Source organism: Leopardus geoffroyi, chromosome B1 (assembly GCF_018350155.1).
Source record: "Leopardus geoffroyi isolate Oge1 chromosome B1, O.geoffroyi_Oge1_pat1.0, whole genome shotgun sequence".
NCBI classification, from domain to species: domain Eukaryota; kingdom Metazoa; phylum Chordata; class Mammalia; order Carnivora; family Felidae; genus Leopardus; species Leopardus geoffroyi.
Genome location: NC_059327.1, coordinates 25,993,278 through 26,007,130, shown reverse-complemented (window position 1 = coordinate 26,007,130; position 13,853 = coordinate 25,993,278). Strand labels below are relative to the sequence as shown.

The 13,853-nt window shown below is 46.5% G+C and overlaps 1 protein-coding gene across 5 annotated transcripts in view; it reads left to right on the top strand.

Moving 5' to 3' along the window:
- Nucleotides 1-10,483, top strand: part of MFHAS1 (multifunctional ROCO family signaling regulator 1) — a 97,246-nt gene extending 86,763 nt beyond the window's left edge. For 2 of the 5 annotated variants that reach the window (XM_045455659.1, XM_045455681.1), the window contains exon 3: nucleotides 7,830-10,483. In XM_045455659.1, the coding sequence (XP_045311615.1) occupies nucleotides 7,830-7,863 (34 nt within the window). In that variant the 3' untranslated portion in view covers nucleotides 7,864-10,483. Of the gene's footprint in view, nucleotides 1-414; nucleotides 614-3,719; nucleotides 3,832-7,829 lie in introns of those variants that run through there. The other 3 variants (XM_045455664.1, XM_045455670.1, XM_045455666.1) reach the window with 3 other exon arrangements.
- Nucleotides 10,484-13,853: the final 3,370 nt, after the last annotated feature.

Genomic DNA, 13,853 nt, shown 5'->3' with positions numbered 1-13,853 from the left:
AGGGCCAGGCACTAGTCTTTGGAAAAAACCATAGTCCCTGATGATTCTAATGTGTGTATGCTGGACTTTATGATCTCTGGGGCCCCCTCCGTGACTCTAAGCGTGGGCTCCCTAGCCAGTGGGCTTTTATCTTTGTCTATAGAGCCTGTCTCTGGTCAGCAACCGATTGTCGGCACCAAGGCAAAGCTGATCTGTGTGCTACATGGATCAGTAACTTATTGTTCAAATCAGGAAAGGATTGAGGTTGACAGGAGGGCTCTTAATAATTATTCCAGGACAGCAGGCCAGCCAGTAAACTCTTCAAGGCGTACAAGAATTATCACCCTACTCCTATGTCATTGATCTAGATCTCATGGTGGTTTTTTTGAAAAGACAGTCCAAGCTCTTTAACCAGCTTACTCCTCTCCTTTACAGGTCAAATCAGAGACTTGTCATTTAACTGCCTGCCTTTGACCATGTGTAAAATAATGGTGCTGCCATGCGCTTTATAAAGAAAAACCATCGATGACTGTTATTTAACTGGATCTTCCTTATAAATTCCAAGTTTTTCTATTTCTCATTTAAAAATTTTTCTGTGTTTTATTTCCCTATGGGGAGAGACAGAGAATAAAGAGTAAGTAGTGATTTTTTTTTTTTTTAAGACGATTTACTTTCATCCATTGTTTTGGTGATTGGTGGTTGGGGTCCCTACCAGCTTTCCTTTGGGAAAAGGTCGCATGAAAGAAATGCCTCTACTGTACCTCTCCCTCCAGGGGGATACTGAGGAGCTGAGTGGCTTCTTGTCTTTGCTGATTATCAGATGGAAATATGAGTCCTCTCCATACTCTGGCTCTTCCGGGCTGATTTTCAAGGATATTTGCTTTTGAGATGAGGTGAAGACTCACCTAGTGACACATTTGCTAGGTCGCTCTGAAAACTTCTGACCTCCTTAAGGATGTGGATTCTGTCTGATACACTTTTTAAATAATTCAGTGATTATTGACATTTATTATGTGGTTCACAGCCATCACCACTATCGAATTTTAGAACATGTTCATCACTCCTAAAGAAACCTGTGCCCTCTGGTGTCTAATACAACACATATAGTTCCGGGCAGGCAAGAAATTTTTTCGTGCCGCTTTCAGAATGGCTTTGCTGCTTAGTGTGTTGGTATTAAGCAGATTTGTGAGTTTCAAAGAAATTCTCATCACGTGTTATTCTTGGCCTCGTTCAGTCTAAAGGCAGTGAATTGACTAGCACCCCCACCCCCAATGCCAGCCCCCCCATTTATTCGACAGTAGAGAAGTGGGGCTGCTTGCAGGGAGACCTGCCTCCTTCAGACCTTTTTTCTTTTTCTTTTTTTCTTTCTTTCTTTTTCTTTCTTCCTTCCTTCCTTTCCTTTCCTTTCCTTTCCTTTCCTTTCCCTTCCTTCCTTCCTTCCTTCCTTCCTTCCTTCCTTCCTTCCTTCCTTTAGTATAGGAGGCAATGTTTTAAAACACAAACTTGTTTTGTAGAGAAGCTTTGGGTTCACGACAAAATTGGGCAGAAGGTACAGAGAGATCCCACACCCCTCCTGCCCCACTCTGCACAGCTTCCCTCCACCAGAGTGGCACATTTGTGGTACTAGATGGGCCCAAGGTCCCACAGTTTACTTCATCGTCACTCAGGGTCCACAGTTTACGTCAGGGTCCACTCTTGGTGCTGCACGTTCCATGGGTTTCTATGTCTGCCATTGTAGTATGAAAGGCAGTATTTCCATTGCCCTAAAGGTCCTCTTCCTCCTTCTCTTTGTTTATTCCTCGGTCCCCGCCTCCTCCTTAACCCCCGGCAACCGTTGACCTTTTCTCTTCAGCTTCAGTGAAGTATAAGCGACAAATAAAATTGTACGATGGCTAAGGTGTTCATCGTGGTGATGTGATATATGATACATTGTGAGAGCTTCTCACCACCTCGCTAATCACCCCGTCCGTCACTTCCCATCCCTTTCCGCCAGAAATTCTGGTCGGCCGAACTGACCCCTAGGCATTAAAGGGATACTGAGTCTTGGACATTATGAGTCGTTAAAGGCAGAGTCCTACTTTCAGTGGGAAAAGTAAGGAGAAAGTAGCATCATTGTTTTGTTTTTGAAAACTTTATCTGTGAATTCCTGTCTTTGTCCTGCTGCTCTGTACATTGAGACACTTAAAATTCCAGTTCAGAAGGGAAGTGTGAACTTCTTGAAGCGAATGGCAGCTCACTGTTTGCCTTTAATTTTAGGTACCCTGTACGATGGTCCTCTTTCTCATTTCCAAAGAGGTTTAGAGGAACCCAGCCCCCACCAAGCATACACTCAGATAAACTGCTAGATAACCCAATTTATCTACTGCTTTTCATTAAATAAGTTCTTTTAATGTTTTTTTTTAATTTTTTTTAACGTTTATTTATTTTTGAGACAGAGAGAGACAGAGCATGAACAGAGGAGGGGCAGAGAGAGAGGGAGACACAGAATCTGAAACAGGCTCCAGGCTCTGAGCTGTCAGCACAGAGCCTGACGCGGGGCTCGAACTCACGGACCGTGAGATCATGACCTGAGCCGAAGTCAGACGCTTAACCGACCAAGCCACCCAGGCGCCCCTAATGTTTATTTTTGAGAGAGAGAGAGAGAGAGAGACAGACAGGACATGAGCAGGGGAGGGGCAGAGAGAGGGGGAGACACAGAATCCCAAGCAGGATCCAGACTCTGAGCTGTCAGCACAGAGCCCGACATGGGCTCGAACTCACAAACCGCGAGATCGTGACCTCAGCCAAAGTCGGATGCTTAACCAACTGAGCTGCCCAGCCGCCCCTCTACTGATTTTCATTTAAAAGACAGGATCCAATAGGTTAGCATCTAGAAATGTGTTACCTGAAGGCATACTGAAATGCAACCGACATTCTTCCATGTGGTTTCCTAATGGACAGACCCTGGAACATACAGGACATGGGAATATATCATTTTTATTTCCTGACAGTTGCCATTTCTCTTGTGGTGGTTCCGTGTCTGTCTGCACTCCATGTGGAATGGTGGCAATGAAAAGGGAAGCAGATTCTGATTTGAGCAGGTCATGTGTTACAGAATTGGAAAATATGGGCCGGTTTGAAAGTTGTCAAGCTAAGCTTTCTCCTTTTCCAGAAAGTGTGACTAATGATAAAAAGGGCCGAGACACTGCATCTCAGAACTACCTCTGACACTTGGGTTATTGTATATATACGTTTGTAAGTAGTCCCAAGGATACAGTGATTGCTTCGCATGAGAATTTGGCAGTTACATTGTTACCACACAGGGATATTTAAGACCAATTGAAATAGCCCTTTATAAAAAGTAGCATGAAGACACTGTCGCCTTTATCTCATCAGATAAACGGGCAAAGTAGGTTTAATTACACTCAGGTTCGTTAGTATGGACCTGATAATTTCTTTTTCCAAGAGCAACGGAGCAGCACAAACTTGGCTTTAGAACGATGGGGGATTTTTCAGTGACCACAGGATTGTGAAACACGGAGGGTGGGGACGGTATGGTATTTCAGAAGGAAAGGAAGCGGAATGTGGAGGTGGCCTGTGGGGTGTATCATGCTGATTTGTGTTGATTTGCTTTGTTTTTTGTAAGGAGTGAGACCGCTCATTGCCTCGCTCCTTTCACAGGCGAGGGGGAATAGTGTCTCTTGATTATTTAGTGCCCCATCAGCCACACTGATACTAGAATTTGTTCCCTCTCTGCTTAGGTATCTCCATACTTTCTTGGAAAATTAAGTGGAAAAGATAGTGCTTCTTCCCCTTATGTCATCATTTTTACTGTACCCAATCTGTGACTTTAGGAGCACCAAGTTTTAAGGGTAAGTCTCCGGGAAGCAGAGAGGGTTTCTTGAATTAGGGACTTCCTAAGGACTTGAGAGTTTAGGGGAAAACGGGGGTGGGGTGGGCTTTGGGATGAAGAGATCTCTTCATTATAGAGCAGGGCATTTTAAGGTTACAAATCTTTGGCTTATTCAGAATCAAGACAACATTGAGAATTAAGAATCAGGAAACTGCTTGATGCTTTGGCCTAACTTATTATGATATTGCGTATGTTAGTAATCTCAGTTCCTTGCTGGAAGAAAGAAGGCATTTTATTTTTAAGATTACCTTTATTATTTTTATTTTTAGAGACAGAGAAAGAGCATGCATGCACGAGCGGGGTAGGGGCAGAGGGAGAGAGAGAGAAAGAGAGAGAGAATCCTAAGGAGGTTCCAGGCTCTTGGGGAGTCTGATGCGGGGCTCGATCCCATGACCCTGGGATCATCACCTGAACCGAAATCAAGAGTTGGGTGCTCAGCCGCCTCAGCCACCCAGGCGCCCCAAAAAAAGTCGTTTAAAAAAATGTAATATGCACGAATGTAACATCACGAAAAGCTCGAGCAGATCGACACAGCAAATAGCTTCTTAAAAGTAGCGTTTGCCTTTATTTTCTCAAGGCAGTTTGGGTGCTGGAGTTACACCGCCTGAGTGTGAATCTTTGCCATTTGTTGGTGCCGTGGCTGTAGAGCTCTGTCAGAAGCGGATCCCAGAAGCGGTTGTCTTGTGGGGTTGTCGTGAGCATTTAGAGAGGCCATTGCTGGGGAGGCCAGGTAGCATTATTCCTTCCACAGAGCAAACAGCGCTCAATAAACTCAGTTGCTGCTTTCTCCACTAGGAATATTAATGGTGTGCACCATGGGTGGCATATCAAGGTAATCATAAAAAAAACTTCAAAGGCAGATATAGATACTAGAATAAAATGTGCTCACCGACTTGCCTAGCAACATTTACTTAAAAAAGAATTTAATGTTTATTTTTGAGAGAGAGAAAGTGCGAGTGGGGGAGGGGCAGAGAGGGAGGGAGACACAGAATCCGAAGCAGGCTCCAGGCTCCGAGCTGTCCGCACAGAGCCCGACGCGGGGCACGAACGGTGAGATCATGACCTGAGCCGAAGTGGGGCGCTCAACCGACTGAGCCACCCAGGCGCCCCAACATTTAGTTTATTAACTGAGGTGCCTGCCCAGGGAGGGTGCACGTTTGTGCTGGACAGGTGGCAGCAGGGGGGCTGGCCTGCCTTGCCAAGTAACCCCCGAAGATCCGTTTACAAGGCCACCTGGAGTGTCCTGGCCCTGTCCTCAGGGGGGAAAGTGGGGATGAGTGGTATCATTTCTTTCATATTATAATCACAAACGCCTGCAGTGCCAGATGAACAAAACCCCCCAACGCACTGGCTCACTGGCCCCGCACCGCCCTGTAAGTCACATAGACCAGGGGTCTCTGGACTCCAGACCAGGCCACGTGCCGACAGTCACAGTCACCGAGTGACAGGCCTCGGCCTGAAACCCACACCGCGGCTCCCAGTTCAGTGCTGTTTTCACACAAGCTCTTACTTATGAATTTGTCTTAGAATGTAGTATCGTAACAGAGCCTTGCACATACGGTAAGGCCAACAGATCAGGAAGTGACTGCCACTGAAAAAGACAGCTTAGGATTCACAGGGCCCTAGAGGAGGGTGTATGCTGTGCCATGGGGGGTGGGGGGGGAGGGACGGAAACGAGGCACAGAGAGGGGACTGTGCCCAAGAGTGCGAGTGAGTTTGCTGAGGGCGGGTGCTGGCTGGGCTCCGTGGGCCTGAGCGGCTCGGGTGGGCCTCGGGGCACAGGGAGGGTCCCTGGTTGCCTGGCACGTGGCCCTGGAGTGAGGGGGGCAGATAGAGGGTGGCCCGCAGTGTCAGAGCCTGATAAAGGCGGTGGCTGAGAGGTGTGGGCTCCGGATAGCGGGTGGGTACCGAGAAGCGCGCTCACGTCGGTGTTGTTTAGGGTCTCTAGGAACCTGCTAGTGCGGGGGGAGGGGGGGCCTCCAGGGGCAGCGAGGGCCCGGATGTCGAAGAATCCCAATACAGAAAATAAAAGACCTGATTAATTGATACAACATGGTAGAGCCTCAGTTTCAGCCTGAGCTTCTAAATACCTGGGCTGTGTGTGCTGTGTTCCAGGAAGAGCAGGTGCAGAACCCCGAGAGGATTCTGGGTCTGAGCCCCCACGCTGTCCTTTCCCCCAGCGCCCCACGGCAGCTCCCTTGGGTGTCCCGCGGGCTCTAGGCTTCACTGGTGTGGGTTACTGTCTTGCCCCTCAACGCTCCTCGTCGGTCTGCTTCCCGCCTCGGGGAGTGGCGTTGCTTCGCTCCCGTCCGCCGAGCCAGGGGCTGCGGCTGCAGACACACAGCCTTCCCGAGATCTGTTCTCCCGTCTTATCAGTGTATCTTGACCCGAGTAAATTTGGCCACACAACCGTCTCTTTGGCCCTTCCTTTCCTCTAGATGCACCTGTCCCTGCCAAGATACCTGTGACTGAGTCTCAACTGGCCTCCGTCCCTCTAATGTCTTTTTTTTCCCCTACGAACCAATATTATCTTTCAACGTCGGACCCTCGCCACTTCTGTGTTTAAAAGCCTCAAGTGGCTTCCTGGTGATTATAGGCTCTGGGCGCCCTTGCTTCGACATCTTTGTGCTTCTGTCTTACGTGTGGCTCAGGGGAACAGACAGCCAGACACAACTGTCTGCATTTCTGAAGGCTTGTTGGGTTCCGTGAGGAAAACATTTGCATCCCTCTCACAAACCCAGAACTCGAACCACCAAAGTTAACTGCGTGGTGGAGATGAGAGTTTTCACACTGCTATCCTCTTTACGTTAGATTTATTTTATTACTCGAATTTGAGGCAGTTGTCAAAACTTTCTCTACTGGGAAGTGTGCTATATATTAATAGGCCTTCAAAAAGTCTTCGTGGCTGAGTGCCATAGAAACATGAAGCGATCCCCAGGGCTCCGAACATCCCAACCTGGCTTTTAGCTGTCAAGCATGCTGTGGAGTCAAGTAACCCTTGCTAAAGGCTGGCTCTCTCGCACCCTGGTGTGTTCCCTCCAGAAGTGATTTAACCTCTGGGAACCTTCGTTTCCTTCTTGGTGAACGTAGAGTAGGAAGGAGCTTACCCCATAGGCGTGTTAGGAATTGAGGATTAATCCAGTAATGCACTGCGGTGAGTGGGTGTGATTCCTGATGTGTAGTAAGTGGTTAGTAAATGGAAGGTGCGTCTTTTTGGTAATGTTACTAATATTTTACAAAGTTTCTGTGAAATCAAGCACCATTGAGAGATGGGGGGGGGATGGAGGGACTACATGTCATTATAGGAAAGGTGACATAAGGGATGAGGACCTTTGACCTCTTTCTCTCTAATCATTTTGTCTGAATTGAATGCCACTCTGTTTAATTAGGTGGCGATACAGGAGTTTATTTTATATTCATCCAACTCCAGCTTTTAGTTTGACAGCCTTGCCTGCATGTAACATTGCAAGTGAAATCATGCCTTTTAAGGCCAGTGAGACATCCTAAAAGTTCTCACTTTTCAGTATATATTCCTATTCCTAGAGGGCTGTTTAGCTCGCGCGCGCGCGTGTGTGTGTGTGTGTGTGTGTGTGTGTGTGTGTGTTTCCTAAAAGGACTCAGTGCTGTGGTTAGTGTTTGGGGTTCTTGATTATAAATCTCATTCAGCTGTGAAATTACAATGGCTTGGGTGGTTACTACTAATTCGTATAGTTCCTCATTATGCCTAAACTTAATGTCACAACCAGAAGTGTTCGACCAGCTTTCTAGTGAAAAGACGCTTTTCTTTGTAGGATCCTTAGTTGCCTGACACTCACATTTTTATAAGGAATTCTAGAAGTAAAATTGGTGCAAAAAAAAAAAAAACCCGATTCATAGTTTTGCTTCCTGTTCTTAGAATTGAGAATATCCTTCTCTGTCACCTTTTGTCATGTCTGTGCTTTCTTCTCTACCCGTATAGGAAGAACGTTGGTGAAAAGCACAGAAACCAATGACTTCTATGGCTATGGAATTTCCGTGGAGAAAAGAGAGCATCAGAACTCACCTGGACCATCATTCGTACCCGGCAAACCCTCCACACTCCCACGCGCGTTCCGTGAACTTGAGTAATAACTGTCCAGGGTGCTTGCAGAGGAGGGAGCGCACCTGGCCTGTAGATGAGGTGGGGGAGGGGCGGGGGAGGACGGGGGTGGGGGGGGGGGAAGAACATGGAGCAAATGTTTTACAACCTGAACCTCAGAACTGTGATCCTCCAAGGAGAGCGCTACTTGAAGAAAAGAAAAAAAAAAAAAAAGTCGAATGGCTTCTCAGGGATTTTGTTTTCTGTGCACATATAAGCCATAGTTGCAGTACAGGTGGCCGTGTTTTGAGCACTCAGATTTCAGTTCTGTTAAATGTGAAAGAAGGATCGACTGACCGTTCATTGCTGTTCCGTAACTAGTGTAAAATATGTATATGTTTATCTTTATTTTTATAATATGCAAATACATTTAAATTTATACAGTTCGAAGCTTCTAGCGTTAGTTAACACTGGGTGCAATATTCTGCATGAGGACTGTGCCAAGATGGGGCTGGTTTCTTATTTTAGCAAAAGGCCTTTCTGTTCATTCTTTCATCTTAATCCTTCTGAGATTTTAAAAAACCCATCTGTCTGCCCATGGATTAAGTGCTGGTTCGAAGAGGTTGTGATAATCAGCAAGAACCTTACCTGTATTTCAGGCAGTGTCTCCTCCCCTTCTTTTAAATAAAGGTCCCTGCCTGCAAGCCTGTTCCTTGGGCAGGCTGGTGGGATTCTTGTTTTTCTTTGCCCACATTTCCAGTGGTGCTGGGCAGAATGTTCCTTGTTCCCAGCTTCCTGTTGACATTACGTTGTCACTAGATGATGTGCTAATGGATTCTTCAGGGGCAGAGGACAGAGGGGTCATGGAAGCCTGGTGGTAGGATTCTTCAGGGGAGGGGGACAGAGGGGTCAAGGAGTCCATGGAAATCTGAGTCTTTCAATAGCTTAAGATAATCAGGAGTCAGTTGTGAATGGTGCAAAGAGCTTTGCTAATGAGTACTTCTCTTTCTCTCTCTCTCTAGAACAGAGTCTGTGAAATTTAGCAGAGCACTTTGAAAGCCCTTCACATCTGGCGGTCAGACCTTGAGATAGTGAGCTCCCTAACTGGAGAGCATAGTCCCGCATTGGTTATTTATAAATACAGAGCCTCTGATTGGATGGTCTGCTGCCAAGAACTAGTAAAACCATTGTTTTAAAATCTCCACCAAGTAAAACGTGAAAAGCAAAGCAAATTGCTCTCGTCCACTCTAATTGGGGCCAAACAGTATCTGCTGCAATAGTAACACGTTCTTTGAAGAGTATAAAGGACTCTGTTTACAGCTGCCTCCTCTGTGTGTTGATGGAAAAATGTGTAAGACAAACTGTTTTCTCACCAGTGTAAGGCATGAAAAGTGAGTCAGCTGGTATTATTCTTTTACTTCTTTTATAAAGTATTGACTTTTGGAATGCCACTATACAAAGTCTCAACATATTTTTTAAAACAAGCAAAGCAGCTGCATTGTGAAAAATCTTGAGTTTTGTAGATTTTGTGCCCCAGGAGTTGACTTCACTAACTCCAGAACCTCAGTGAAACAAGTATGATTTGTCATGATCATAAAATCAAATGGGATCAGACTATTTCTGCATTTTTTGATACTTGAATACGACACCTCAATCTTGAGATTTCGTTTTCTTTTAGAACACAGTCACGAGATTACCTGCTTAATCCTTTGGTCACAGTTCTCTGTGTGCGTGCGTGCGTGTGTGTGTGTAAACTGAATGGTAACATTTAATTGCTTTATGGACCATTGAATTGTTGGGCATAGGAGTTTTGTAATTGGCACGAGACAGTTCCTAAACTGTCAAATTAACTGACTTTGACCAGTCTTTTTTTGCAAGGACACTTAAGGATGTGACTTCGGGCTAACTCCCCAGGGGACCATATTAAGTGAAAAAAAAAAAAAAAAAATGCTCCTTTGGGTGACATACCCTGCAAGGTGTTTATCATAATTATGAACATAAATGCCCACATTCTTAATATCTGCTATTTTTTGACAAGTGATGTTTTGTGCTGTCATCTGAACCCTAGAGAAGCAGTGTAAGAAGAAATCTTGGTGTCACATGTGTTTCGGCAAAAAGGTAGTCATGATTGAGGGTCATGTGACCAAAAGAAGCTCCAGAAAAGCTTGAGAACTTGCTTCAGGGTGGGGGGGGAGGGTTGGAGATACAGAAAACACTCTGCTCTACTGGAATTTTCAGTGTCTGTGCAGGAAATTCCGTTTTCTCTTTCCATACCTGGGAAGGCTTGGCCAGCCGAGGTGGACGGGCAGTTCACAAAGCACAAGGGGGAGTCTTTCCAGACCAAGTAGCCCTCGCCTGGCAAACAAACGCCCTTCAAGTCTGTTATGGTTTCTATTCTTGCAACCAATGGTATCAAAACCGCTTCCTGGAATTGTAAAAGTGCTGCCAGAATAAATGTTTTTCCCCCTTCCAAGAAAAAAAAATGACAGTGCTCATATTTGACATTTGTGCGTTGGACTCTTTTGAATGAATAAAAAGGAAAGGGTTTGTTATAACTCCTGATGGGGTGTGTGTTCTTTTTCATGCCACAGTTTGTAAATTGTCATTGTGGTTTCCCACTTAATTGTCGTGACTGGGCAGAAATTAAAAAAAAAAATTGAAGAAAGTTCAATAAAAATACAAAGAAATGGTTAAGCAATTATATTTCCGGAGTTTAGTTATTTTTGTTTTTGATTTCTTTACTTTCAATTATAGAAATACGATTCGTAGTTTTAGTTCGTAGGTCACTTCTGAGCTTTGGGAGATGGATGATGCCAGCCCTGCGGGGGGGGGGGGGGGGGGGTGGAGTCCCCACAAGGAAGACTGAAGGGTCCCTGGTTAAAACCCTGCCTCTCCTCAGACTAGAGATTCAATTCTTGAATATCAGCTCTCACTTCAATCAGACCCTTTTTCAGTGATCTGCGATACTCTTAAACTTCTGAGTCTGTGACACGGTTGGCAAATCCCCCTTCCCTGAGCTTTTTTTTCAAGGGTTCTTAACAGAAGTCTTTGCCACCACCTTGTAAATATTGGCCCGGGCGCCAAGAGGGGTCTGTACTCACAGGACCTGCAGGTACTGGGTCCGAGGCTCTTTTCCCCCTATGGAAAAAAAAAAAAAAGTTGATAAGGGGAAAAAAGAATGTGGGTGCTACTCGCAAAAGCAACACCCTCCGGGAGGGACCAGGAGCAGGAAAACCCTCCCTGAGGCCCAGGGCAGAAAGGCCCCTTGACCCGGTGCTTCCTGAGAAAGCAGGTGACGCCTCTAGGGGCCCCGGGCTCCAAGTGCCTCTGCGGAAGAGCTGAAACCATGCTGTGGCCATCAGAATTTTCTTTTTTTAATGTTGATTTGTTTTGAGAGAGAGAGAGAGAAACAGAGCACGAGCAGGGGAGGGGCAGAGAGACAGACACAGAATCCGAAGAAGGCTCCAGGCTCTGAGCTGTCCGCACAGAGCTTGACGCCGGGCTCGAACCCACTAACTGCGAGGTCATGACCTGTGCCAAGGTCGGATGCTTAACCGAGCCACCCAGGCACCCCCAGAATTTTCTAAAGGATAGTGAAGCAGGCCGTGTGCTCCCTGCAGATAGGCCTGCCCCAGCAATGTGTCCAGGCCCGTGGAGTCCTCCCTAGTGCTCCCTCTCCTGTTGAAGAGCATACAAGGAGCAGAAGTCCTCATTTGGAGCCTAGTTTTAGATTATTTTTTTTTTAACCAAGAAACTCAGAGTTCTTTAAACTTGCTGAGCAGGTCACCGATCAGCAGGTGTCAGTGGTGACAGCTACTGCACATGATTTATCCCCCAGCTCATAACCTCTCAAGGCTGTTTGTGAGCTTTTTGAAGTCGATTCCAGGTTTGCTTTGACTACACGGTGCGGTTGCTCAAGCGTTGGATTCAAAAGCCCAGGGTTTCCCTTGTCCACGCCTCTGGCGCCCAGTGGTCCTGGCAACTAGGAAGGGCCTCACCTCCTAGAACTTGACTCTCTTGCACCGAGTAGGGAGGGGACACAGAGTTGCTGGAAGAGGTTTTATTGAGCAGAGGAGCCTTGGAAGTTACCTGGGTTAGAAGGCGTAAGAAAATTCACCTGGCAGCAGAAACCCTATTTGAATATTTCAGCTCAAGGGAAGCAGTGCCTTTTTCATGTGCATATACGAGAAATACCTTTGAATGAAATGATTCCATTCTGACTCTTGAGATTAATTGAGAGTTTTCTCAAACGGCTCCATGAAACTGTTGTATCTCCTGAGATGCTAACTCGTGCTCCTCTGTAAAGGAGTCCTGAGCTTTTAGTAAGTGTGAGAAATGCCGCATTAAATAAAGCGGCACAGTTTTTGCCGCAGGCCTCTGAGAAGCTCTTGGATGCCACTGCAATCTGTGAGTGGCCCAGAGGGGAACGGACCTCCCTGCAGCGTTTCTCCGGGTGTGAGTGTGGAAGGAGGCCCTTCCCGAGTCGTCTGCAGATGCCCCCGGGGACCAGGTTTTCCAGGGTACGGGGCGTGTGGTGCCAGTGCTATCGGGCGCAGGTGTGGTTGCTTCTTTGCTGCCTTTTATGTTCGTAGGAGGCAGGGTAGCGTTTTGCTAGAAAACTGGTATTTCTTCAATTTGAAGTTGAAAGTAAGTTTTGCTGCATCTGGAATGTTTCAGTGCAGCTAGAGTTTTCATAGGAACACAATTGAAATTTGAATGAGAAAGTTGGTTAGATGTGTGAAAACTTGAATTAGTTTTTGCAGAAGACCCTTATAGATATAACATTTTTTCTCTCTGGATATTTTACTGAAGCCAGACCGAAAAAGGAATCCTGTTTTCACTCATCAGAAACAAAAGCAGAATCTCCATAACCGATTTGGGATCCGTAGAACAGAACACATCCCTTGGATTTATATTATAGTCAGTACTTGAGGAACCAAATCATGGCATGAAATTAAGTTGGGTACAGGCCACATGCCCAGTGTGTGCTGAGGGATACGTGTAATTAATGCCTGGCAAACCAGTGATCCGTTCACTCTTTTCTTTCCTACTCCAGAGAGTATGCCAGGATGGTGGGTGAGCAAGACTTCCAGAATGACAGGGTAAGGAGCTCAGTGTAAATTCTCCCCAGCAAAACAAAATAGGGAGAATTGTTTAAAAAACAAAACAAAGCAAACAAAAACAAACAAAAAAACACAGTCATTTAAAATCCCCAGAAATCATCCTAAGGACATACAGCAAATGGAGAAATATCCATTCAAGAAAATCTACTAAATACAAAATCAGCCAGGGACCTTTAAGCCATGACCTTCCTGACCACACCCCCAGCCCCCACAGCTCCATGTTCCAGAAGTGGTACCCTAGGCCCTCTACTTTGGGCAGATGTGGCCCAGAAGATGGAGATTCTCTCTCCCCTCAACTCCCCATTGGGGGCTGCGGTTTCTCCTTGGGAGAGGCAGGCTACCTGCATTCCTCATCCTCCTCAGCACTCTGTTCCAGAAGCTCTGTTCCAGGCAAGAGGAGCCGGGAGGACGAGGGCCACCTCCTGCTTGCAGGCGAAGCTCTACCGCAGGCAGGGCAGAAAAGGATCCTGAGGCCTCAGTGGTCCCTGCCCCTCCTCACCCCCAGGAGAGGCAAGCGGGGAAGACTGCTTCCTCCTTCCTCAGTGCCGACTTGAAGAGCAGGGGTGACATGGTCAGAAAAAGTGGATCCCACCCTCAGTGCAGAGTCGCAGGGGTTTGTCCAGAGTAAAGGCAGGCCATAAGGATGAAGGCCCCCACAGCTCTGCCCAAGAAGACTGACTTTATTTGGAACAGGGCCGGGGGAAAGGCATGTCTCAGGATGTTGGCAAAACCAGGGGATATCTTGGAGGCCAGCAGCTCCAGGATCCAAGGGAAACAGAGCAGCTAATGGAACCAGGGAAAG